A 26,803-nucleotide genomic window follows, 5' to 3' on the forward strand; every position below is an offset into this window, starting at 1 on the left:
GGTTCCTATTATAAATGTCACTTAAAATAGTAAAATATTGATACCAGTACACTGTGCTAAGTTATGTATATATAATATAATAATTAGAGCAACCACTAAAGACATATACAAAGAGATACCACCAAAACCAATACAGATAAGTCAAAATAAAATTCTAAAATGTGTTCCAATAGCCAACAGGAAGGCAGAAAAAAAAAAAACAGAGATAGCAAACAGAAAAAAAAGCAAAATGACACACGTAAATGCTAACATATCAATAATCAAGATGAATATAAATAATCTAAAATATACAAATTAAAAGTGCTCAACAAAGTAGATTTTAAAATATGATGCAACTATATAGTAACTAAAAGAAACTCATTTCAAATATGGCAATATAGGTAAGTTGAAAGTAAAAGGAAAGAAAACAGATATGTAATCATTCTTCAAAAGAAAGAAGAGTGGTTATATTAACATTGAATAAAATGTACTTCAGAGCAAAGAAAATTACTAGGGAAAGCAAGGGACATTATACTGATAAAAGAATCTACCAAGAAGACTTAGTGATCCTAAATGTGTACGTACCAAACTTTAGAGCTCAAAATAATACACAGAAAACAAACTGATAGAACTGAAAAGAGTAATAGATAAATCAATAATTATGTTTGGCAACTTCAAAATGCCTCTCTCAACAATGTATAGAACTAGACAGTATATTATCAGAGGTACAGAAGAGCTCAGCAACAAAATCAACCTATAGGATCTAATCAATATTTATAGAACAAACCACCAACATCAGCAAAATATATATTATTTTCAAATGCCCATAGACTTATACAAAGATAAACCATACTTTGGGCCATAAAACAAACCTTGTCAAATTTAAAAGAATTTAAATCACAGAGTACATTCTCTGACCATATGAAATCAAACTAAAAATTAGGCAAAGGAAAAATCACCAAACACTTGAAAATTAAATAACACATTTCTACATAATCCTTGGTCATAGAGAGAGTCTCACAGGAAAGTTAAAAATACATAGAACTGAATAAAAATAAAAAGGCAGCATATCAAAATATGGGGGATGAAGTTAAAGCAGCTGAGAGGAAAATTTATAAAATTAAACACGTACATTACAAAACAGGAAAAATCTCAAATCAATAATCTACACTTCTGAGAGGTGACAGCCTGCTGGCAGCCCTCAGAGCCCTCGCTCGCTCTCAGCGCCTCCTCGGCCTTGGTGCCCACTCTGGCCACACTTGAGGAGCCCTTCAGCCTGCCGCTGCACTGTGGGAGCCCCTTGCTGGGCTGGCCAAGGCCGAAGCCGACTCCCTCAGCTTGCAGGGAGGTGTGGAGGGAGAGGCACGGGCGGGAACCTGGGCTGCGCGCAGCCCTTGTGGGCCAGCGCGAGTTCCGGGTGGCCGTGGGCTCAGTGGGCCCCGCACTTGGAGCTGCCGGCCACAAAGCCGGCCACGTGCAGTGAGGGGCTTAGCACCTGGGCCAGCAGCTGCTGTGCTCCATTTCTGGCAGGGCCTTAACTGCCTCCCTGCGGGGCACGGCTCGGGACCTGCAGCCCGCCATGCCTGAGTCCCCCAGCTCCCCGCCCTGCTATGGGCTCCTGCGCACCCCCAGCCTATAAGCACTGCTCCTTACTCCACGGCGCCCAGTCCCATCGACCACCCAAGGGCTGAAGAGTGCAGGCACATGGCACGGGACCGGCAGGCAGCTCCACCTGCGGCCCCAGTGTGGGATCCACAGGGGGAAGGAAGCCAGCTGGGCTCCTGAGTCTGGCGAGGACTTGGAGAGCCTTTCTGTCTAGCTAAGGGATTGTAAATATACCAATCAGCACTCTGTATCTAGCTCAAGGTTTGTAAACACACCAATCAGCACCCTGTGTCTAGCTCAGGGTTTGTGAATGCACCTATGGACACTCTGTATCTAGTTAATCTGGTGGGGACTTGGAGAACCTTTATATCTAGCTAAGGGATTGTAAATACACCAATCAGCACTCTGTATCTAGCACAAGGTTTGTAAACACACCAGTCAGCACCCTGTGTCTACCTCAGGGTTTGTGAATGCACCAATTGACACTGTATCTAGCTAATCTAGTGGGGATGTGGAGAACTTTTGTGTCTAGCTCAGGGATTATAAACGCAGCAATCAGCACCCTGTCAAAATGGACCAATCAGCAGGATGTGGGTGGGGCCAGATAAGAGAATAAAAGCAGTCTGCCCGAGCCAGCAGTGGCAACCCGCTCGGGTCCCCTTCCACACTGTGGAAGCTTTGTTCTTTCGCACTTTGCAATAAATCTTGCTGCTGCTCACTCTTTGGGTCCACACTGCCTTTATGAGCTGTAGCACTCACCACGAAGGTCTGCAGCTTCACTCTTGAAGCCATGGAGACCACAAAGTCACCAGGAGGAACAAACAACTCCAGACGTGCCGCCTTAAGAGCTATAACACTCACCGCAAAGGTCTGCAGCTTCACTCCTGAGCCAGCGAGACCACGAACCCACTAGAAGGAAGAAACTCTGAACGCATCCGACCACCAGAAGGAACAAACTCTGGACACACCGCCTTTAAGAACTGTGACACTCGCCACAAGCGTCCGCAGCTTCTTTCTTGAAGTCAGTGAGACCAAGAACCCACCAATTCTGGAAACACTTCCACTTCAAGCAACTGAAAATAATTTTTTTTTTTTTTTTTTGAGATGGAGTCTCGCTCTGTCGCCCAGGCTGGAGTGCAGTGGCACGATCTCAGCTCACTGCAAGCTTCACCTCCCAGGTTCATGCCATTCTCCTACCTCAGCCTCCCAAGCAGCTGGGACTACAGGCGCCCGCCACCATGCCTGGCTAATTTTTTGTATTTTTAGTAGAGACGGAGTTTCACCATGTTAGCCAGGATAGTCTCGGTCTCCTGACCTCATGATCTGCCCGCCTCGGCCTCCCAAAGTGCTGCGATCACAGGCGTGAGCCACCGCGCCCAGCCAAGAAACTGAAAATTATTGACAGAGATAACAACAAAAAGGAAATAACAAAAAGCAGAAATCAACATAATAGAAAACAGAGATATAATAGAGAAAATCAATGAAACTAAGAACTTTTTGGAAGCGCAATACTTTTCAAAAACTTCTAGCAAGACTGACAAGGGAAAAAATAGGGAAAAGACACATCTGTTATCAATATCAAGAAACAGGATTATCAATAGACACTGCAGACATAAAACCATAACAATAAAAAACTGTGAACAACGCTATACACATAAATTTGACAACTTAGAAAAACTGACCAATTCCTCAAGATGCACAAACTACCACAGTTCACCAATATGAAATAGATAACTGAACAATCCTATAACTATTAAGGAAAGCGAATTGGCAATTTGAAAACTCCCAGAAAAGAACTCTCCATTCCACCAAACATTTGAAGAAGAATAACATCAACTCTACACGATTTGTTCCAGAAAACAGAAGAGAAAGCAGCACTTCCTGATTCATTTTATGAAGCTACTTATCTCTAATATAAAAACCAAAGATAGTATAATAAAAGAAAGCTATACACCAGTATCCCTCATGATTAGAGATGCAATCAATCCTTAACAAAACATTAGCAAATAGTATTTAGCAATGTATAATTGTACACTATGACCAAGTGAAATTTATTCCAGTAGGCAAAGCTGGTTCAGTATTCAAAAATAAATCCATGTATTCCACCATATCAACAGTCTGAAGAAGAAAAATCTCCTGGTCATATCAAGTGATGCAGTACAAGCATTTGATGGAATCAAATGCCCATTCATGATAAAAAAAAAAAATTATCAACAATCTAGGAACAGAAAATTTCCTCAACTTGATAAACAAAATTTACAAAAAACTTGCAGGGACCATTTAGTGAAAGTGATTTCTCTCTAAAATAGGAGCAGGGCAAGGATGGTCACTCTCAACGCTCTTACTCAGCATAGTACTGGAAAATATAGCCAGCACAATAAGGGAAAATAAAATAAAATAAAAGGCACACAGATCAGAAAGGAAGAAATAAAACTCCACTTGCTTACAATTAACATGAGTATGTAGAAAAATCAAGGGATCATTAAAAAAAAAATCTTAGAAATAATAAGTCCACACGGAAATCCTTATTCTATATACTAGTAATGCAAACATGGACATTAAACATAAAAATACAGTATCATTTACCATCATACCAAAAAGTTTAAATACATAGGTGTAAATCTAACAAAAGATATATAGGACTTGCATGCTGAAAACTACGAAATGGTAGTGAAAGCAATCAAAGAAGATCTAAATAAATGGAGAGATATCTTATGTCAATGGATTAGGAGTCAACAAACATGCCAATTCTCCCCCAAACTGATATCTAGGTTCAACTCAAAACCTGAACAAGATTTTTTAAAAATAGAGACAAGAGTCTTCTAAACTTCATGGAAAAGCAAAGGACTAAAATAGCTAAAACAATTTTGAAAAGGAGCAGGAGAAATCATTCTAGCAGATTTTAGATGCATTATATATAGCTATAGTAATCAAGATGGTGTGGTATTGACAGAAAACAGACACACAGATCAATAGAACAGAATAAAGAACCAAGAAATACACCCATGCAAATATACCCAAGTGATTTTAGATAAATATGCAAAATAGTTCAATGGGAAGAGGATGGTACTTTTAACAAATTGTGCTAGAAGAATTAGACATCCACAGGCAAAAAAAGAAAAGAAACTTGACCTCCTTAAATCTCTTCTTAAACAAGTATTAACTCAAAATGGATTGTGAACTCAAGTACGAAACATAAAACTATAAAACTTTTAGGAAAAAAATAAGAAAAAATCTTGAGTCTCTAGGGCTAGGCAAAAACAAAATCTCAATTTGACACCAAAAACACACCCATTGAAGAAAAAATTAAAATTGGACTTCATCACAATTTTAAATTTTGTTCTACAAAAGACCCTGTTAAGAGGATAAAACACAGGCTAGACTGGGAGACAATATTTGCAAACCACATAGTTGACAAAAGACTGGGATATGAAAAGAACTTTCAAAACTCAACAGTAATTTTTTAAAATCCAAATAGGAAATGGGCAAAAGACATGTCCTCATCGAAGAGGACATTCAGATGGCAAATGAATACAGGAAAGCTGTTCAACATCATTAACCATGAGAAATGCAAATTAAAACTTCAATGAGGTATAACTATACATCAGCAGAATGGCTAAAACAGTGACACCAAATACTGGTGAAGAAGCAGATAAACCGAATCACTCACGCATTGCTGGATAAAATGTAAAATGGTATAGACACTCTGACAAACGGTTTGACAAATTCTTTCTTTTTTTTTTTTTTTTTTTTTTTTTCTGAGACGGAGTCTTGCGCTGTTGCCCAGGCTAGAGTGCAGTGGCACGATCTCGGCTCACCGCAACCTCCGCCTCCCAGGTTTAAGCAATTCTCCTGTCTCAGCCTCCCGAGTAGCTGGGACTACAGGCACCCGCCACCATGTCTGGCTAATTTTTGTATTTTTGGTAGAGATGGGGTTTCACCATATTGGTCAGGCTGGTTTCAAACTCCAGACTTCAGGTGATCCACCCACCTTGGCCTCCCAAAGTGCTGAGACTACAGGCATAAGCCACCACACCCAGCCAGCAATTTCTTAACAAACTAAGTCTATAACAGTCATATGGCCCAGCAATTACACTCCTGGCCATTTATCCCAGATAAATAAAAACTTAGGTTTACAACAAAAAAGTATGTACACAAATATTCATAGCAACTAATTCATAATAGTCAAAAACTGGAAACAACCCAGATATCCTTCAACAAATGAATGCTTAAACTACGGTACATCCATACTATGCGACACTCTTCAGCAATAAAAATAAATGAACTACTGATATATACAAAAATTTGAAAGAATCACCAGAGAATTATGCTGAATGAAAAGCCTATACTAAAAAGTTACATGCTGTCTGATTCCATTTATACAACATTTTAGAAATGATAAAATTACAAAAATGGAGAACAAATTAGCAGCTGCCAGGAGTTACAAACAGGGTAGGGTGGTGGGGCATAAAGAGATAAGTGAGTGGGATTATAAAATGGGTCCTTATGGTGACAGAATTGTTCTGCATTGAATGTATAAATGTCAATATCCTGGCTTCATACTGTACTATAGTTTTGCAAGATGCTATCATTGGAAAGAAATGGTTCAAGGGTGTGCCAAATCTCTGTATTATTTCCTATAACTGCACGTGAATCTACAATTACCTCAAAATGAAAAGTTTAATTTTTAAAAAATGGCTACCTACTATTTCCTTAAAAAATCGCTGACCCTAAAATCAATTGAAAACACCCTTTAAGTCTTCCACTAGTCTTCTCCAACAATGTTTCTTTGTTTTGATGAGAAGAAAGCAAATTTCTGATTTAATTACTGTGAATCACTGTTACAATTCCAATTTAAGAAAAAAAAATCAGGAATAAGAATGTTGAAAACTTTTAATACCATAATTTCAGCCACAGATTAACCCTTATGAGCTCAAGAGTGATAAGCATCTGTCCACGCTTCTACAATACCCCTATTTTCAGACTATGGCAGAAACAAGAAAACAAGTTTTATATAAATTGTTTCCTTAAAATAAGAGGCATCAGGGTATCAAATGGTAGAAACTATTTTTAAAATTAAATATGCATATGCACATGTATTTCATAAAGTTATTATGTTAAAGGACAAATCTGTCTTCATAACACTGGCGATTATGAAAATTTGTTTACTATTCATCTATCAGGTTAGAAGACATGAAATTTCCAATGAGATATTTTACATTAAAATTAAATAATATACAAATATTAGATATTATTATACATCACTATAGCTATAAGTTCATACTCATAATGTTTAGGTAGTACTCAACATTTCTGGCTTTCCACTAAATGATAAAAGATGTACCATTAGTTATTTTTGACAGTGACTTCTTTGAAATTAATATGGCTGGTCTTCACTGATGCTGAAGCCATTAACTTTCCTTTTCTCCACAAAAATTTGTAGAAATTTTCCAACAGGATATAACCATTATTTTTTCCAAAATTCAAAAAGCTTTCCCCTCAGGTTTCCCAGAGTGATTCCCTTATAGTATATGATATCAAAGATGAAACATCAGCATAAACAAATATGATATTAATCATGTTGGAGGCCTTGATTAAAGGCTTGTCAGATCAAATAGTTTATGGAGGAATGTGTATACACTTATAAGGAGACTTAGCAATAAAGTGCACTGAAACCTGGAAGTTTATATTTGACCTACTGTGTATTTTACTAAGTTCAGCCTTTTCTAAGTAAAATTTCCCTTTTTTAAAATTAGGCAATTTTAGAATAATATCCAGGAAATAAAAATGACAATAGAAAAATGTTAGGCATTAAAACTTTTTACAATTATGAAAAATATATTATTTAAAGGGAGTATACAGCAAGATGACAGAGTAAGAAATACCAGCCTTCATCTTCCTCCTCCAAAAATAACTAGAAAGCTATCCATAAGCAAAATAGCCCAAAGAGGTCTCAAGAGTCTAATGAAGAATCTACACAACAAAAATGGAGGAAAAACTGGTGAATAACTGCACAGAAAGGACGGATGGGGTATTCCATAATACCTAAAATGTCTGGGGACAACTAGGAACAAAGAAGAAGTGTAGAGAAATCAGTATCAGCCACACAGCAGGTGCTACCATGGTCCCCAACAGCGTACTCTGCAGATTACTCTTGCAGCCATTACTGCTAAGGAGCTTAACAGTCCCAAAAGCAGTCACAGACTCCCTGCATTTTGTCTCCTTAGTGTTCATAGGTACGAACTCCAGCAACCTGCTCCTCAGAGGACACCAGCAGCTTTCACCACTGAGATAAACAGCAGCCATAATAACCACCCCCTAGAAGAAGCTGCCACCCCCCGCAACCTCACATATGCAACAGATCCCAGAACTACAGCTGCACTATTCACCTGCACTCCAAACCCCAGCTCAATGGCCAATCCATGAGTATCCATGCCTCAAACATTGAAGCCACCAACACAGCAGGCTAGCCTGTGCCCAGATCTTAAAGCCACGGTTCACTCTGCATACAACTGCACTATGGACCCTGGCTCCATGGCTACTCTAATGTGCTTGCACCTAGGACACTGGAGCCACCGCCACAGGGAGGGTAACAATGTCCTGGACCCTGGAGCTACCTATAACTTTGCACGTAACCACACTTTGGACCCTGGCTCCCTAGCTATTCCACGAGCACCCATACTGCATACGCCATTACCAAACTGGTGGGGGTGCCTGTGCCCTGGATACTAGAACCACTGCTACCCCAGACCCTGGAGTCACCATCCCTCCCTCCACACATGCCTGAGCTCCAAACATCAGCTCCATTGCCATTCCATAGGCACTGTGCTAAGCTAGACCCAGCACCAAGAGGGATACCCTCAACCACAACTTACTGCACAAGAGAAAAAGAGATCAGGAAGACCTCAGCAGCCTTGGCCATCAAAGAACCCAAAAGCCCTCACTCCCCCTGCAGACACCTTGTAACACACACAGCCTTGGCTGCTGAGGACTCCTACAATCTTAGCAGATACTGACTTCAGCTGACAAAACTGCATGGAGACTATAACACTGTATCCTCACCAAAGCTGGAACCATGGCACCTCATCAAGCCAGCACTCTTGTACCCATCTGTAGGTGAAAGTCTTTGGCCACTAAAATCAGTGTGTAAAGTCTAGAAGTGACTGCTCCATCAAATGCACAGATATCAATGCAAGGCAACAAACACAGAAAAATCAAAAACAAGATGCCACCAAAAAACAAAATGACAATTTTCTGGTAACCAATCCCAAAGAAATGCAGATATTTGAATTGTCAAAGAATTCAAAATACAGTCACGTGTAACTTAACAACAAGGATTCTCTGAGAAATGCATCATTAGGTGATTCTGTCTTTGTGCAAATATCATAGAGTGTACTCACATAAACCTAAATGATATAGACTACTACACACCTAGGCTATATGGTACAGTCTATAATACTCTTAAGCTACAAACCTGTACAGCATGTTACTGTACTGAATACTATAGGCAACTGTAACACAATGGTAAGTATTTGTGCATGTAAACATTTCTAAACATAGAAAAAGTACAGTAAAAATACGGTATTACAATCTTATGGGACTACCATCAGATATGTAGCCCATCATTGACCAAAACATTGTAATGAGGAAAATGAGTCTAATTGTTCCAAGGAAGCCCACTGAGCTACAAGAGAACACAGATGGATGACTAAATGATGTTAAAGAAAACAATACATGAACAAAAGAATGAAAACAGATAAAAATCATCAAAAAGAAACAGAAATTCCGAAGCTGAGGAATTTAACAATGAAATGCAAAATGAAATAGTGTCAACATCAGATTTAATCAAGCAGAAGAATCTGTGAACTCAAAAACAGATAATCTGAAATTACCCAGTTAGAGAAACAGAAAGAATGTAAAAAGGAATGTAAAAGTAAAGAAAGCCTACAGTACTTATGGAACACCATCAGGAGAACCCATTCTTGCCGCTTTTATTCAATATACTACTGGAAGTCCTACCCAAAGCAATTAAGCAAGAAAAAGAAAGAAAGGCCATCCAAATTAGAAAGGAAGAAGTAAAACTGCCACTGTCTTTATATAACACAATCTTATATAAAGAAAATTAAAGACTCCTTCCAAAACAAAAAACTGTTCAAAACTAGTAAACAAATTTAGTAAAGTTTCAGAATACAAAATCAGCGTACGAAAATAAAGTTGTGTTTCTATAACACTAAAACAGACTCTCTGAAAAAGAAATTAATAAAACAATCCCATTAACAACAGAATCAAAAATAAATACTTAGAAATACATCTAACCAAATACATGAGAGATCTATAACTGAAAACTATAAAACATTGATGAAAGAAATTAAAGACACAAATAACTAGAAAAATAGCTCATGGATTCAAAGGATGCTTATTGCTACAATATACATGTTACTCAAAGCAATCTACAGATTCAATGCAATCCGTATCAAAATTCCAATGGCATTTTTCATACAAGTGAAAAAAGTCATAAAATTCATATGGGACCCCAAAAGATCATGAGTAGCTAAAGCAATCTTCAGCAATAAGAACAAAGCTGAAGCATCACACTTCCTGATTTCAAATCAGATTACAAAGCTATAGTAATCAAAACAGCATGGTACTGGCATAAACACAGATAAACAGACCAACTGAACAGAATAGAGAATCTGAAATAAATCCACACACAAATGGTCAACTAGCTTTCAGCAAAGGTGCCAAGAACACATAATGTGTAAAGGAAAGTCTCTTCAATAAATGGTACCAAGAAAACTAGATAGCTACATGTGGAAGAATAAAATTGGACCCTTATCTTATGCCATACACAAACATCAACTCAAAATGGATTAAAGGCTTAATCCTAAGACTTGAAATCAAAAAACTAGAAAAAAAATAGGGAAAAGCTCCTTGACATTGGTCTTGTCAATGATTTTATAATCTCCAGTTTAATATTTGATTTCAATTCATAGAACCAGAGTGAGAACCATATTCAATAATTCAAAAGAATGTAGCAAGGACATCTGGAGCAATCAAAAGAGACCCCAAATATTCACATGGCTGTCATTATGTTCTATCACGTTTAGGATTACCCAAGATTCTAAGGCCAAGTGTGGTGGCTCAGACCTATAACCCCAGTACTTTCTAAGGCTGAGGCAAGAGGATGCTCGAACCCAGGAGTTCAATACCAGCCTGGTGAAACAGCAAGACCCCATGTGTATAAAATTTTTAAAAAATTAGACAAACATGTTGGGTGCACACCTGTAGTCCTAGCTACTTGGGAGGCGGAGGCAGGAGAATCAGTTGAGCCCAGAGATTCGAGGCTGCAGTGAGCTATGATCACACCACTGTACTCCATCCTGGGTGACAAAGCAAGATGCAGTCACTTAAAAAATAAAAAGACTGTTAATCTATTCAATCAAAAGGTAAAAAATGGATGCCAGACTATGGCACTGAACAAACTTTCCATAACTTCTGCCCCTGTAATTTGTTGCTGACCTGGTCTTTCGGTAAAACTATCACCTTCACTAGAACCAACACAAAACTTCACAATTCATCACCCTACTCTACTATAACCCATTCTTATTCATAATCCTTATTCAACAGAGCCATCTATGGTTTCAAATAAACCAAAACTGAAAAAAAAGGTCTTTATCATAAATGGTATATAAAGTATAACAAAATAAATAGATACCTGTGGTTAATAAATGTTGCTATACAGGACATTTATTCAACAAGTAAACTTAAGAGTTTCAAAATAATAAATAGCCTAAAAATCTGCTATGCTAACTTATATGCAACTTTCAAATTAATCAAAGATCATGTACAGAATCAGCAGGAATAGTCACATATTTTTATTTAATTCTTAATATCATCCAAGTTACATGTTATTTTTTCAACTTAAACACAGTTATTAAGACAAAACCAAAAAACAACCACCACCACCAAAAAAGCAGTCCCAAGTACCATCCATAAATGTATTCGTTAGGTCATATATTACTTATTTCTTAAATTTGGGGACATAACTTTTTTTTTTTTTACTTTCTTTGCTAACTAACATCAAGAAAGACAGGAACATAATATTTTTCCTTCTTACCCATTTCCTCCCAACATTGATAGCCCTTGGATCTAAACACATTTAGATAGATTTTCTTTTGTATGTTTGAGAAGGCTAGTATCCTTTGCTATTATAATATTCACTACCTGCTAACCAACACATAGAATCAAAAGAGGATTCCAATAACTCAACATGCCTTATTATATAACTTTTTACTAGTCACACTCAGGAAACAACATATTTGAATAGCAAAAACTATTAATACATTTTATAATGTGTCTCCTAGTCTCTCATCAGACCAGAAGTGACGGGGTAATTTTCCCAGAGTCTGACACGTGTAATCTTGTCAGACTGCTCTATACTGCCCCAGAGGGAAGAGGACAATGGAGTACCTACACACTTGCCAGGGAGCCCCTCTCTGTGAGTTTTCCTCAGGGTACTCTACCCCAGCACTTCTGGGGGCTGTGCCGTCTGACCAGTGTTTACATGGCAGGTGTAAATCCCGATTTTTAGTCTAGTTTTTTAACATACTTATTATGTATGGTTCACAGCTAAGCGACATGGTGTACTATGATGACACTTCCTTTCATATATAACGTTTTGTTTCTCTGAACACTTAAAAATTGCATCACTCTGTTATTAACAACCTCACTGTTGAGCTGACTGAATTAATGTCACTGTGAAGATACATATGTTATACCTCATTGTAGAATTTTTCACTTACTGACAACTGTTAACATCAGAGCAGAAAACGTCTTGCTTGCTTTCTAGTGCCCCTACAAATACCTTTGGTACATTCTTCCTTTTAGGTTCTATCAGGCCTTAACAGCCTATGCACCTTCCCTTCCTTCTGACATTAAACACATGCTTGCTAAGAGAAGCATAAATTTATGCTGACCTTTTGGTCCTTGAATTGTGTGTGGATCTCGAAAGAAAATCAGTATAGACAGCTTTTCTAATTCCTCATGTGAAAGATAAGAGGCAAAACTGAGAGATGAGAAAGAACAGGATACTGAAAAGAATTTTTTTAAAGGGAACTCATCCAGAGTAGGAACTCTCAAGAAACTTACACATACCCCTTACAATCAATATGGCATCATATTTGGAATCCTAAAAGGAAGTGATGATTTAGTAGTTGTGTTAATTAATGTAATGGAGAGAAATGTTAATAGAGCTCTTTTTCCTTTTTTAAAAAACAAAATTTATGTCACTTTTATTTGTGCAGTTTTGTTTACTTATCACTAATCCTTTCTAAAATTCTCAAAAATTATGAAATATCTTTCTCAAAAACATTACAATCTATCAGTGCTAATTTTTTCAGAGTCATCCTTCTTAAAGAACTATTGTAGTCCTGCTTCATTGAGAACTACTGCTACCAAGTCTTCTCTATCTTCTTTTATCTTCATCTTGGAATATCTTTATATTATTCATGTGTTATATCTCACATTTTCTCAATCCAAACTTTTTACCTTTTTTTGGTATATTCTTCGTTTTGGTGGTACACATCTTCCAGTGGCCTCCTAATAATATGTACATGGGAGATGGGAGACCATGTATTACGGAAAATGTCTTTATTATTACTTTGAACTTGATTAATACCTGGCTGGTTATAGAATTTTAGGTTGAAAATAATTTAACTCCCAGAATTATGAAAGCATTGCTCCATGTCTTCTAGCTTCTAGCAGTTGAGATAATCACTGTCATTCTAATTGGTAAATCTATGTATGTGGCTGTATTTTTCCTCCTCTAAGAGGTTTTATGATCTTCTCACTATCTCCAACATTCTAAAATTGCATAATAATGTGCCTTGCAATAGTTCTTTGTGCCGGACAATCAATGGATGTTTTCAATCCGAAACTCTTGAGCCTGAATTTGAAAATTTTCTTGAATTACTTCCTTTAAAATGTCCATTTTTCTCTGTTCTCTCCTACTGAAATTTCTATTAATCACTGTTACAGCACCTATATTGATTCTTATTCTTTTCCTTTTGCTCCTATCTACTACTCCTTTGTCTCCATTATAATTTTTGGAAGATTTATTCAACCTCATCTTCTAGCCCCTCTAGTTAATTTTTTATTTTGACAATCATTTATTGTTATATTTATTTAATTTCCAAGTACTCTTTCTCTTTTTTTTGTCACCTGTTCATGTTTCACATACACCAAATTGTCCCTTACATGTCTTACAATATTAATCATAGGAGTTTTTTCCTTTGTTTTATTCAGCATATCTCTGTCTTCTCTGAACTCCATTTTTCTGTTACTTCTGGTTTCTTATCCTTCATATTAAAAGTTTTACTCAAATGTCTTATGATCATTTGTTTCACATTCATGTTTAAGAATGAGGAACTAAAAATGATGTTTGATAGTTTTACTTGGCCTAGGATGGGGGTGGAGGGCTTGCCCAAAAGTCTCTATAGTTAACAGTGTGGGGGAAGTGTCATTTGTTAGGACCTGTCAGTGTGTCTCTGTTGTTTCTCTAGGGACGCTTAGTTTCTCCAGAGAAGAATTATTTTGTCTTATGCCTGGATAGTTCAGGACTCTGCTTCCAGCAACTGTGAGGCTGAATAATTCAGTTAGTGTCCCATTATTCAGTAGAATAGGCATTCACTTATTCCCCCAGTTTTCATAATAGCTAATCCTGTACCTTGATATGCCTGATGTCCCTAAGTCCAGAAGATACTTATTTCAATTTTTCAAGGAAATAAACTTCCTGCCTCCTGACTTAATGAGAGAAGGAGGACCAGAGAGTCTACATGCTTCTTATATAGACTTTAATTCAATTTTCCCATTTTGTAGCCTCATCCTTCACTCCAACCATCACAGGTCACTGATGTCACCTATTATTAGAAATTTCTACATTCTACGTATTTCAACTTTCCCCATTCTACTAAGTCAGTTACCACTTATCAATTCACCTTACATCATTCTAGAATTTACTCATATCTGTCATCCACTGTCACCTTTTCTCTACTTCTCTTTAGGTGCTTCTACACTTTTAAAATTCTACTAGTCATTTTAGTGGGATTTGGGGAGGGGGTAAAGATAAATACTTATGCTTAACCCATCACATTTAACCTAAATTCCTACTGTCATAGCTTCAAATTTTCACTTTACATGAAAAAAATGTGGTACTCTCTCCTTAATACATGGGATCAAAGGCTGAAATTGATTATTTTAACAAAAGTCACTTAGGAAAATTTCTAAGAGTCCAGGCGCGATGGGTCACGTCTGTAAGCCCAGCACTTTGGGAGGCCAAGGTGGATGGATCACGAGGTCAGGAGTTCAAGACCAGACTGGCCAACATGGTGAAGCCCCATCTCTAATAAAAATACAAAAAAAAATTAGCCAGGCATGATGGCAGGCACCTGTAATACCAGTTACTTGGGAGGCTGAGGTAGGAGAATCGCTTGAACCCGGGTGGCAGAGGTTGCAGTGAGCCAAGACTGCGCCACTGCACTTGAGCTTGGGCGAGAGAGTGAGACTCTGTCTCAAAAAAAAAAAAAAAAAAGAAAAAAAAAGAAAAATGTTCTAAGAATCTGGACTTTTATTCTAGTAGAGAGGTTAAAGTCCTACATAAAAATAAGGAGTTCGGAGGGGTGGAGCCAAGATGGCCCAATAGGAACAGCTCCGGTCTATAGTTCCCAGAGTGAGCGACACAGAAGACGGGTGATTTCTGCATTTCCATCTGAGATACCGGGTTCACCTCACTAGGGAGTGCCAGACAGTGGGTGCAGGACAGTGGGTGCAGCGCACTGTACGCGAGCCGAAGCAGGGCGAGGCATTGCCTCACTCGGGAAGCACAAGGGGTCAGGGAGTTCCCCTTCCTAGTCAAAGAAAGGGGTGACAGACGGCACCTGGAAAACCAGGTCACTCCCACCCTAATACTGCACTTTTCCAACGAGCTTAAAAAACGGCACAACACACTGACTTCCACAATGGTTGAACTAGTTTACACTCCCACCAACAGTGTAAAAGTGTTCCTATTTCTCCACATCTTCTCCAGCACCTGTTGTTTCCTGACTTTTTAATGATGGCCATTCTAACTGGTGTGAGGTGGTATCTCATTGTGGTTTTGATTTGCATTTCTCTGATGGCCAGTGATGATGAACAATTTTGCATGTGTTTTTTGGCTGCATAAATGTCTTCTTTTGAGAAGTGTCTGTTCAGGTCCTTCGCCCACTTTTTGATGGGGTTGTTTGTTTTTATCTTGTAAATTTGAACTAGAAATACCATTTGACTCAGACATCCCATTACTGGGTATATACCCAAAGGACTATAAATCATGCTGCTATAAAGACACATGCACACGTATGTTTATTGCGGCACTATTCACAATAGCAAAGACTTGGAACCAACCCAAATGTCCAACAACAATAGACTGGACTAAGAAAATGTGGCACATATAAACCATGGAATACTATGCAGCCATAAAAAATGATGAGTTCCTGTCCTTTGTAGGGACATGGATGAAACTGGAAACCATCATTCTCAGTAAACTATCGCAAGGACAAAAAACCAAACACCGCAAGTTCTCACTCATAGGTGGGAATTGAACAATGAGAACTCATGGACACAGGAAGGGGAACATCACACTCCGGGGACTGTTGTGGGGTGGGGGGAGTGGGGAGGGACAGCATTAAGAGATATACCTAATGCTAAATGACAAGTTAATGGGTGCAGCAAACCAACATGGCACATGGATACATATGTAACAAACCTGCACACTGCACATGTACCCTAAAACCTAAAGTATAATAATAAAAAAATTAAAAAAAAAAAGGCACCCCAGGAGATTATATCCCGCACCTGAATCGGAGGGTCCTATGCCCACAGAGTCTTGCTGATTGCTAGCACAGCAGTCTGAGATCAAACTGCAGGGCGGCAGCAAGACTGGGGGAGGGGCGCCTGCCATTGCCCGGGCTTGCTTAGGTAAACAAAGCAGCCAGGAAGCTCGAACTGGGTGGAGCCCACCACAGCTCAAGGAGGCCTGCCTGCCTCGGTAGGCTCCACCTCTGGGGTCAGGGCACAGACAAACAAAAATACCACAGTAACCTCTGCAGACTTAAATGTCCCTGTCTGACAGCTTTGAAGAGAGTAGTGGTTCTCCCAGCACGCAGCTGGAGATCTGAGAACGGGCAGACTGCCTCCTCAAGTGGGTCTCTGACCCCCAAGCAGCCTAACTGGGAGGCACCCCCAAGTAGGGGCAGACTGACACCTCACACGGCTGGGTATTCCTCTGAGACAAAACTTCCAGAGGAACGATCAGGCAGCAGCATTTGCGGGTCACCAAGATCTGCTGTTCTACAGCAACCACTGCTCTGCAGTCACCGCTGCAGATACCCAGGCAAACAGGGTCTGGAGTGGACCTCCAGCAAACTCCAACAGACCTGCAGCTGAGGGTCCTGTCTGTCAGAAGGAAAACTAACAAACAGAAAGGACATCCACACCAAAAACGCATCTGTAGGTCGCCATCATCAAAGACCAAAAGTAGATAAAACCACAAAGACGGGGAAAACACAGAGCAGAAAAACTGGAAACTCTAAAAAGCAGAGCACCTCTCCTCCTCCAAAGGAACACAGCTCCTCACCGGCAACAGAACAAAGCTGCAGGGAGAATGACTTTGACGAGTTGAGAGAAGAAGGCTTCAGACGACCAAACTACTCCAAGCTACAGGAGGAAATTCAAACCAACGGCAAAGAAGTGAAAAACTTTGAAAAAAAATTAGACGAAAGGATAACTAGAATAACCAATGCAGAGAAGTCCTTAAAGGAGCTGATGGAGCTGAAAGCCAAGGCTCGAGAACTACGTGAAGAATGCAGAAGCCTCAGGAGCCGATGAGATCAACTGGAAGAAAGGGTATCAGTGATGGAAGACGAAATGAACGAAATGAAGCGAAAAGGGAAGTTTAGAGAAAAAAGAACAAAACGAAACAAACAAAGCCTCCAAGAAATATGGGACTACGTGAAAAGACCAAACCTACGTCTGATTGTTGGACCTGAAAGTGACGGGGAGAATGGAACCAAGTTGGAAAACACTCTGCAGGATATTATCCAGGAGAACTTCCCCAATCTAGCAAGGCAGGCCAACATTCAGATTCAGGAAATACAGAGAACGCCACAAAGATACTCCTCGAGAAGAGCAACTCCAAGACACATAATTGTCAGATTCACAAAATTTGAAATGAAGGAAAAAATGTTAAGGGCAGCCAGAGAGAAAGGTCGGGTTACACACAAAGGGAAGCCCATCAGACTAACAGCAGATCTCTCAGCAGAAACTCCACAAGCCAGAAGAGAGTGGGGGCCAATATTCAACATTCTTAAAGAAAAGAATTTTCAACCTAGAATTTCATATCCAGCCAAACTAAGCTTCATAAGTGAAGGAGAAATAAAATCCTTTACACACAAGCAACTGCTGAGAGATTTTGTCACTACCAGGCCTGCCCTAAAAGAGCTCCTGAAGGAAGCACTAAACATGGAAAGGAACAACTGGTACCAGCCACTGCAAAAACAAGCAAAATGTAAAGACCATCAAGGCTAGGAAGAAATTGCATCAACTAACGAGCAAAATAACCAGCTAACATCATAATGACAGGACCAAATACACACATAACAATATTAACTTTAAATGTAAATGGACTAAATGCTCCAATTAAAAGACACAGACTGGCAAATTGGATAAAGAGTCAAGACCCATCAGTGTGCTGTATTCACGAAACCCATCTCACGTGCAGAGACACACATAGGCTCAAAATAAAGGGATGGAGGAAGACCTACCAAGCAAATGGAAAACAAAAAAAGGCAGGGGTTGCAATCCTAGTCTCTGACAAAATAGACTTTAAACCAACAAAGATCAAAAGAGACAAAGAAGGCCATTACATAATGGTAAAGGGATCAATTCAACAAGAAGAGCTAACTATCCTAAATATATATGCACCCAATACAGGAGCACCCAGATTCATAAAGCAAGTCCTGAGTGACCTACAAAGGGACTTAGACTCCCACATAATAACAATGGGAGACATTAACACCCCACTGTCAACATTAGACAGATCAACGAGACAGAAAGTTAACAAGGATACCCAGGAATTGAACTCAGCTCTGTACCAAGTGGACCTAATAGACATCTACAGAACTCTCCACCCCAAAACAACAGAATATGCATTCTTTTCAGCATCACACCACACCTACTCCAAAATTGACCACAGAGCTGGAAGTAAAGCACTCCTCAGCAAATGTAAGAGAACAGAAATTATAACAAACTGCCTCTCAGACCACAGTAAAATCAAACTACAACTCAGGATTAAGAAACTCACTCAAAACTGCTCAACTACATGGAAACTGAACAACCTGCTCCTGAATGACTACTGGGTACATAACGAAATGAAGGCAGAAATAAAGATATTCTTTGAAACCAACGAGAACAAACACACAACATACCAGAATCTCTGGGACACATTCAAAGCAGTGTGTAGAGGGAAATTTATAGCACTAAATGCCCACAAGAGAAAGCAGGAACGATCCAAAATTGACACCCTAACATCACAATTAAAAGAACTAGAAAAGCAAGAACAAACACATTCAAAAGCTAGCAGAAGGCAAGAAATAACTAAGATCAGAGCAGAACTGAAGGAGATAGAGACATAAAAAACCCTTCAAAAACTTAATGAACACAGGAGCTGGTTTTTTGAAAAGATGAACAAAATCGATAGACCGCTAGTGAGACTAATAAAGAAGAACAGAGAGAAGAATCAAATAGACGCAATAAAAAACGATAAAGGGGATATCACCACTGATCCCACAGAAATACAAACTACCATCAGAGAATACTGCAAACACCTCTATGCAAATAAACTAGAAAATCTAGAAGAAATGGGTAAATTCCTCGACACATACACCCTCCCAACACTAAACCAGGAAGAAGTTGAATCTCTGAATAGACCAATAACAGGCTCTGAAATTGTGGCAATAATCAATAGCTTACCAACCAAAAAAACTCCAGGACCAGATGGATTCACAGCCTAATTCTACCAGAGGTACAAGGAGGAGCTGGTACCATTCCTTCTGAAACTATTCCAATCAATAGAAAAAGAGGGAATCCTCCCTCACTCATTTTATGAGGCCAGCATCATCCTGATACCAAAGCCGGGCAGAGACACAACCAAAACAAAGAATTTTAAACCAATATCCTTGATGAACATTGATGCAAACATCCTCAATAAAATACTGGCAAACCGAATCGAGCAGCACATCAAAAACCTTATCCACCAAGATCAAGTGGGCTTCATCCCTGGGATGCAAGGATGGTTCAACATACACAAATCAATAAATGTAATCCAGCATATAAACAAAAGACAAAAACCACATGATTATCTCAACAGATGCAGAAAAGGCCTTTGACAAAATTCAACAACACTTCATGCTAAAAACTCTCAATAAATTAGGTATAGATGGGATGTATCTCAAAATAATAAGAGCGATCGATGACAAACCCACAGCCAATATCATACTGAATGGGCAAAAACTGGAAGTATTCCCTTTGAAAACTGGCACAAGACAGGGATGCCCTCTCTCACCACTCCTATTCAACATAGTCTTGGAAGTTCTGGGCAGGGCAATTAGGCAGGAGAAGGAAATAAACGGTATTCAATTAGGAAAAGAGGAAGTCAAATTGTCCCTGTTTGCAGATGACATGATTGTATATCTAGAAAACCCCATTGTCTCAGCCCAAAATCTCCTTAAGCTGATAAGCAACTTCAACAAAGTCTCAGGATACAAAATCAATGTGCAAAAATCACAAGCATTCTTATACACCAATAACAGACAAACAGAGAGCCAAATCATGAGTGAATTCCCATTCACAATTGCTTCAAAGAGAATAAAATGCCTAGGAATCCAACTTACAAGGGATGTGAAGGACCTCTTCAAGGAGAACTACAAACCACTGCTCAATGAAATCAAAGAGGATACAAACAAATGGAAGAATATTCCATGCTCATGGGTAGGAAGAATCAGTATCATGAAAATGGCCATACTGCCCAAAGTAATTTACAGATTCAATGCCATCCCCATCAAGCTACCAATGACTTTCTTCACAGAATTGGAAAAAACTACCTTAAAGTTCATATGGAACCAAAAAAGAGCCTGCATCGCCAAGTCAATCCTAAACCAAACAAACAATGCCGGAGGCATCACGCTACCTGACTTCAAACTATACTACAAGGCTACAGTAACCAAAACAGCATGGTACTGGTACCAAAACAGAGATATAGACCAATGGAACAGAACAGAGCCCTCAGAAATAATGCCGCATATCTACAACCATCTGATCTTTGACAGACTTGACAAAAACAAGCAATGGGGAAAGGATTCCCTATTTAATAAATGGTGCTGGGAAAACTGGCTAGCCATATGTAGAAAGCTGAAACTGGATCCCTTCCTTACATCTTATACAAAAATTAATTCAAGATGGATTAAAGACTCACATGTTAGACCTAAAACCATAAAAACCCTAGAACAAAACCTAGGCATTATGATTCAGGACATAGGCATGGGTAAGGACTTCATGTCTAAAACACCAAAAGCAATGGCAACAAAAGCCAAAATTGACAAATGGGATCTAATTAAACTCAAGAGCCTCTGCACAGCAAAAGAAACTACCATCAGAGTGAACAGGCAACCTACACAATGGGAGAAAACTTTCGCAACCTACTCATTTGACAAAGGGCTAATATCCAGAATCTACAATGAACTCAAACAAATTTACAAGAAAAAAACAATCCCATCAAAAAGTAGGCAAAGGATATGAGCAGACACTTCTCAAAAGAAGACATTTATGTAGCCAAAAAACACATGAAAAAATGCTCATCATCACTGGCCATCAGAGAAATGCTAATAAAAACCACAATGAGATACCATCTCACACCAGTTAGAATGGCCATCATTAAAAAGTCAGGAAACAACAGGTGCTGGAGAGGATGTGGAGAAATAGGAACACTTTCACATTGTTGGTGGGACTGTAAACTAGTTCAACCATTGTGGAAGTCAGTGTGGCGATTCCTCAGGGATCTAGAACTAGAAATACCATTTGACCCAGCCATCCCATTACTGTTTATATACCCAAAGGATTATAAATCATGCTGCTATAAAGACATATGCACACGTATGTTTACTGCGGCACTATTCACAATAGCAAAGACTTGGAACCAAGCCAAATGTCCAACAGCGATAGACTGGATTAAGAAAATGTGGCACATATACACCATGGAATACTATGCAACCATAAAAAATGAAGAGCTCGTGTCCTTTATAGGGACATGGATGAAACTGGAAACCATCATTCTCAGCAAACTGTCACAAGGACAAAAAACCAAACACCGCATGTTCTCACTCATAGGTGGGAATTGAATAATACATGGACACAGGAAGGGGAATATCACAATCCGGGGACTGTTGTGGGGTGGAGGGAGGAGGGAGGGATAGCATTAGGAGATATACCTAATGCTAAATGACAAGTTAATGGGTGCAGCACACCAACATGGCACATGGATACATATGTAACAAACCTGCACGTTGTGCACATGTACCCTAAAACTTAAAGTATAATAATAATAAAAAAAATAATAATAAAAAAATAAGGAGTTCTTGGCTGGGCACAGTGGCTCACACCAGTAATCCCAGCACTTTGGGAGGCTAAGGCAGGCGGATCACCTGAGGTCAGGAATTCGACACGAGCCTGGCCAACATAGTGAAACCCTGTCTCTACAAAAAATACAAAAATTAGCTGGCTGTTGTGGAGCACGCCTGTAATCCCAGCTACTCGGAAGGCTGGGATTCTCCTGAGGCAGGAGAATCCCTTGAACCAGGGAGGCAGAGGTTGCAGTGAGCCGAGATGGCGTCACTCCACTCCAGCCTGGGCAACAAAGCTAGACTCCACCTCAAAAAAAAAAAAAAAAAAGATAAAAATAAGGAGTTCTATAAATTTGATGTTAAATCTAGACTTGGTCTTACACATATTCGATTAAAGCTAACAAATATTTGTGTTTTTTTGAAAGAATGAAAGATCGTTTCAATAGATCAACTTTTTTTTTTTTTTTTGAGACAGAGTCTCACTCTGCTGCCCAGGCTGGAGTGCAGTCAGGCAATCTTGGCTCACTGCAACCTCTGCCTTTCGGGTTCAAGTGATTCTCCTGCCTCAGCCTCCTGAGGAGCTAGGATTACAGGCACGCGCCACCATGCCAGTTTAATGTTTGTATTTTTAGTAGAGATGGGTTTTCGCTATGTTGGACAGGCTGGTCTTGAACTCCTGGCCCCAAGTGATCCGCCAGCCTCTGCCTTCCAAAGTGCTGGGATTACAGGGGTGAGCCACCGCTTCTGGCCATTTTTTTTTTTTTTCAGACAGAGTCTTGCTCTGTTGTCCAGGCTGGAGTGCAGTGGCATGAATTCGGCTCACTGCAACCTACACCCCGGGGCTCAAGCTATCCTCCCACCTCAGCCTCCCAAGTAGCTGGAACTATAGATGTGCGCCACCACACCCAACTAATTTTTGTATTTTTTGTAGAGACAGGGTTCCACTGTGTTGGCCAGGCTGGTTTTGAACTCCTGAGCTCAAGCAATCCACATGCCTCAGCCACCCAAAGTGCTAGGATTACAGGCATGAGTCACTGTGCCCAGCCAGATCAACATTTTTTAATATGCAAATACACTTATTTATTCTTATCTTCAAGATACTAGTTTCCACTACCTTGTATTATAATGTCATGCATTTGCTTGTTCGGTTATTCATTCATTTATTCAGTGCCTTTGTGCCAGGGACTCTAATAAGCACTGTGGAAAATATGCACAATATGGTCCTCCCACTGTTCAATGGAAAAGGCAACAAACTGACACACAGAAATAATTACAATGAAATATAAATGCTGTTAAAGCAATATTCAAGAGACTATTGAATAAGCAGAATCTATCTATGCATGATTTGCTAATGATATCTAATGAATTACAAAAACGCAGTACCAACTTGTACTTTATTATACTCTCATTTCTAGAATAATTTCTGAAAATGGAGGGAAGAGCATAATTATCATAACAATAAAACAATGCATTAGTACATTCATATATCATGTAATATGGTTTGGCTGTGTCCCCACCAAAATCTCATCTTGAATTGTAGCTCCCATAATCCCCACATGTGGTGGGAGGGACCCAGTGCGGGGGTAACTCAATCACAGGGAGGAATCTTACCCCCCCAACCCCATTCTTATGATAGTGAACAAGTCTCACAAGATCTGATGGTTTTATAAAAGCGAGTTCCACTGCACATGCTCTTTTGTCTGCCACCATGTAAGAAGTGACTTTGCTCCTCGTTCGCCTTCTGCCATGATTGTGAGGTCTCCCAAGCCATGTGGAATTGTGAATCAATTACACCTCTTTTTCCTTATAAATTACCCAGTCTCAGGTACATCTATTATTAGCAGTGTAAGAACAGACTAATACCTCATCAAAACCAGAAGTCTACCTAAAAATACAGTTAGCATCCTCCAATCTAATTCCAAATCAGTAATTAATGTGAGAAGTCACTCCATCCATTGAAACCAAAATGAAAAAGAGCTTTACCCTGCCCAGTTAGAAATGTTTCCATTGACTGACTTTATGGTAACTGTTCTACACCCCATAGTCTGTGCACCCTCCTGCCCACCAAACCACTTCCCTCCCTCCATCCTCAGGTGCAATAAAAGTAAAGCAAATGCAACAACTCAGGGAAACATCCAGATGGAAAAATAATTAATTATACCACCTATATGTTTAATGAGGTCCTCAAGAGCATTTGGTGATTCCTTGAAGACCACTATTCCAGTTCTCTTCATACGGTATTCTCTCCTACCAACAAAGCTTAGTGTATCTCTAGTGAAGGTAGTGTGTAACAAAGCATAGGAACTTAAGGCAATGCTATTCAAAACGCAGGACTGTTAATTGGTTGTTACTAGTTGGCCATAAAAGAAAGCAAGACAAGGCTGGGTGCGGTGGCTCACGCCTGTAATCCCAACACTTTGGGAGGCCAAGGCAGGCAGATCCTGAGGTCAGGAGATAGAGACCATCCTGGCTAACACAGTGAAACCCTGTCTCTACCAAAAACACAAAAAATTAGCCGGGCACGGTGGTGGGCACCTGTAGTCCCAGTTACTCGGGAGGCTGAGGCAGGAGAATGGCGTGAACACAGCAGGCGGAGTTTGCAGTGAGCCGAGATCGTGCCACTGCACTCCAGCCTCAGTGACAGAGCGAGACTCTGTCTCAAAAATAAAGAAAAAAGAAATAAAGAAAGACAAGTATCAAAGCTTTCTCAGTGAAGAGGGCACAAGGTTGATATACATTCTGGCACATTCTCCTTATTAGCACAGGTCTTCAGACAGACGATACTGAGATCACTGCCCTAAGACAAATAGATGTCAAATAACTATTGATAGAAAAGAAAAAACAGAAAGTAACACAAAAAAGATTAACCATAGAAGCAAATGTAATGAAAAAAAAGGACTGGAGGAAACAGATTAATAGCTCAACTCTGGATGGATCTGCAGCAGCAAAGAAACACAGTAATTCGGCCAGGCGCAGTGGCTCACGCCTGTAATCCCAGCACTTTGGGAGGCCGAGGCAGGTGGATCACGAGGTCAGGAGATCGAGACCACGGTGAAACCCCGTCTCTACTAAAAATACAAAAAAATTAGCCGGGCGCGGTGGTGGGCGCCTGTAGTCCCAGCCAGTCGGGAGGCTGAGGCAGGAGAATGGCGTGAACCCAGGAGGCGGAGCTTGCAGTGAGCCGAGATCGCGCCACTGCACTCCAGCCTGGGCGACAGAGCAAGAGATTCCGTCTCAAAAAAAAAAAAAAAAAGAAACACAGCAATTCACTTCCTGAGATTATTTGTAATAGTAGGTGGCTTACAAGCTGCAGTATCTACAGTTACACAAAATGCAGGACAGCACATTGTTGGACAAGTCTACAAAATTATTCACAATATAATTTTAGCAGGCAAATAATGGCAGTTGCTGTTGCTTTACTCCAAATTCAAAGTTCTTTATGGAAAAAATAATGTATTACTAATATTAATTTTTAAAGCCAGGATGAAATTTGTGTCTAAGGCAACGATACTGGAGTTTGGCACACATTTGTAGTTATTCAAAGAAAAGTTGAACAGTTCAAGCTCTTATGGCTCCTAATGTATTAATATTTCTATGAAACTCCATGTTACTGTTTCTTCAATGTTTATTACTCCTGCCTCCTGAGATTATGTTTCCTTATGCATTTAAAGATAAAATACAGTGGCTGTACTCTTATGATACCAATAATCTAAAGTGAGACTTTATATATAATAGCAAGGAAATTAGATTTGTAGAGCTAATAAACAAATGATATATTCAAAATGTCCTTTTCCAGTAGTAATTTATAATAAACTCAAAAAGTGACAGGTAAACTTAAATATCTACATATCATAGAAAATAATATTTTCTACAAATTTATAAGAATAAAATCATATTATAAAAATATTTTCTAGTATGATATTATTCTACTAAGGAAATCAAAATTTGATTTTCAACAACACAAACTTCTAATTACTTAGAATTAGTGAGAGTGAGAACTTTTTTAACTTTTTCCAGAGATCAAATAATTACATTAATATGAGTATCATTATAGTATTTATCAAATTCTTATTATAAATTATCTCTTTCTACAAATGTCTTTCCTATTAGAGAGTATTCTTTAATAGCTAAATGCAGAGCTATCTCTTTCTCTAATTTTTTCAGAGTGTCTGACAATCAAATGACATTCAATTGATACCTGATGAATGGGTAAATGTGGTGGAAATATCTGTTTTAATGATGACCATGCATGTCTAAATCTCACAGTCAGGTTTCTTTGCAACATGAGGTATCCTCTAGGCATCCAAGCTTAAAGGTTACATTTTTCCTCCAGATATCCATTAAGAAAGTCCTAGACTTTTCATTGGCTACCTTTCACTTGAATTTTACAAATTATTTTCTTTGGTGGCTTATATCTTCCTTTGTCTCAAAGTAAAGAAGTAAAACAGAACTGATGTTTGGAAAAGAAATCAATAAGATGTTCAGAGCTGAGCTACTGAGAACCAAGATAGAGG

At 39.2% G+C, this 26,803-nt stretch overlaps 1 protein-coding gene across 4 annotated transcripts in view; it reads right to left on the minus strand.

The window, feature by feature from the left end:
* The window catches only part of CNTLN (centlein), a 370,084-nt gene that overhangs the window by 317,818 nt on the left and 25,463 nt on the right, over positions 1 to 26,803 (minus strand). The window contains exon 3 of one of the 4 annotated variants that reach the window (XM_058431392.1): positions 13,128 to 13,182. The exons of the other annotated variants lie outside the window; for them this stretch is intronic. Within the exon in view, the coding sequence (XP_058287375.1) occupies positions 13,128 to 13,182 (55 nt within the window). Of the gene's footprint in view, positions 1 to 13,127; positions 13,183 to 26,803 lie in introns of those variants that run through there. 4 annotated transcript variants of the gene reach the window in all.

This window comes from Hylobates moloch, unplaced genomic scaffold (assembly GCF_009828535.3).
Source record: "Hylobates moloch isolate HMO894 unplaced genomic scaffold, HMol_V3 SCAFFOLD_19, whole genome shotgun sequence".
NCBI classification, from domain to species: domain Eukaryota; kingdom Metazoa; phylum Chordata; class Mammalia; order Primates; family Hylobatidae; genus Hylobates; species Hylobates moloch.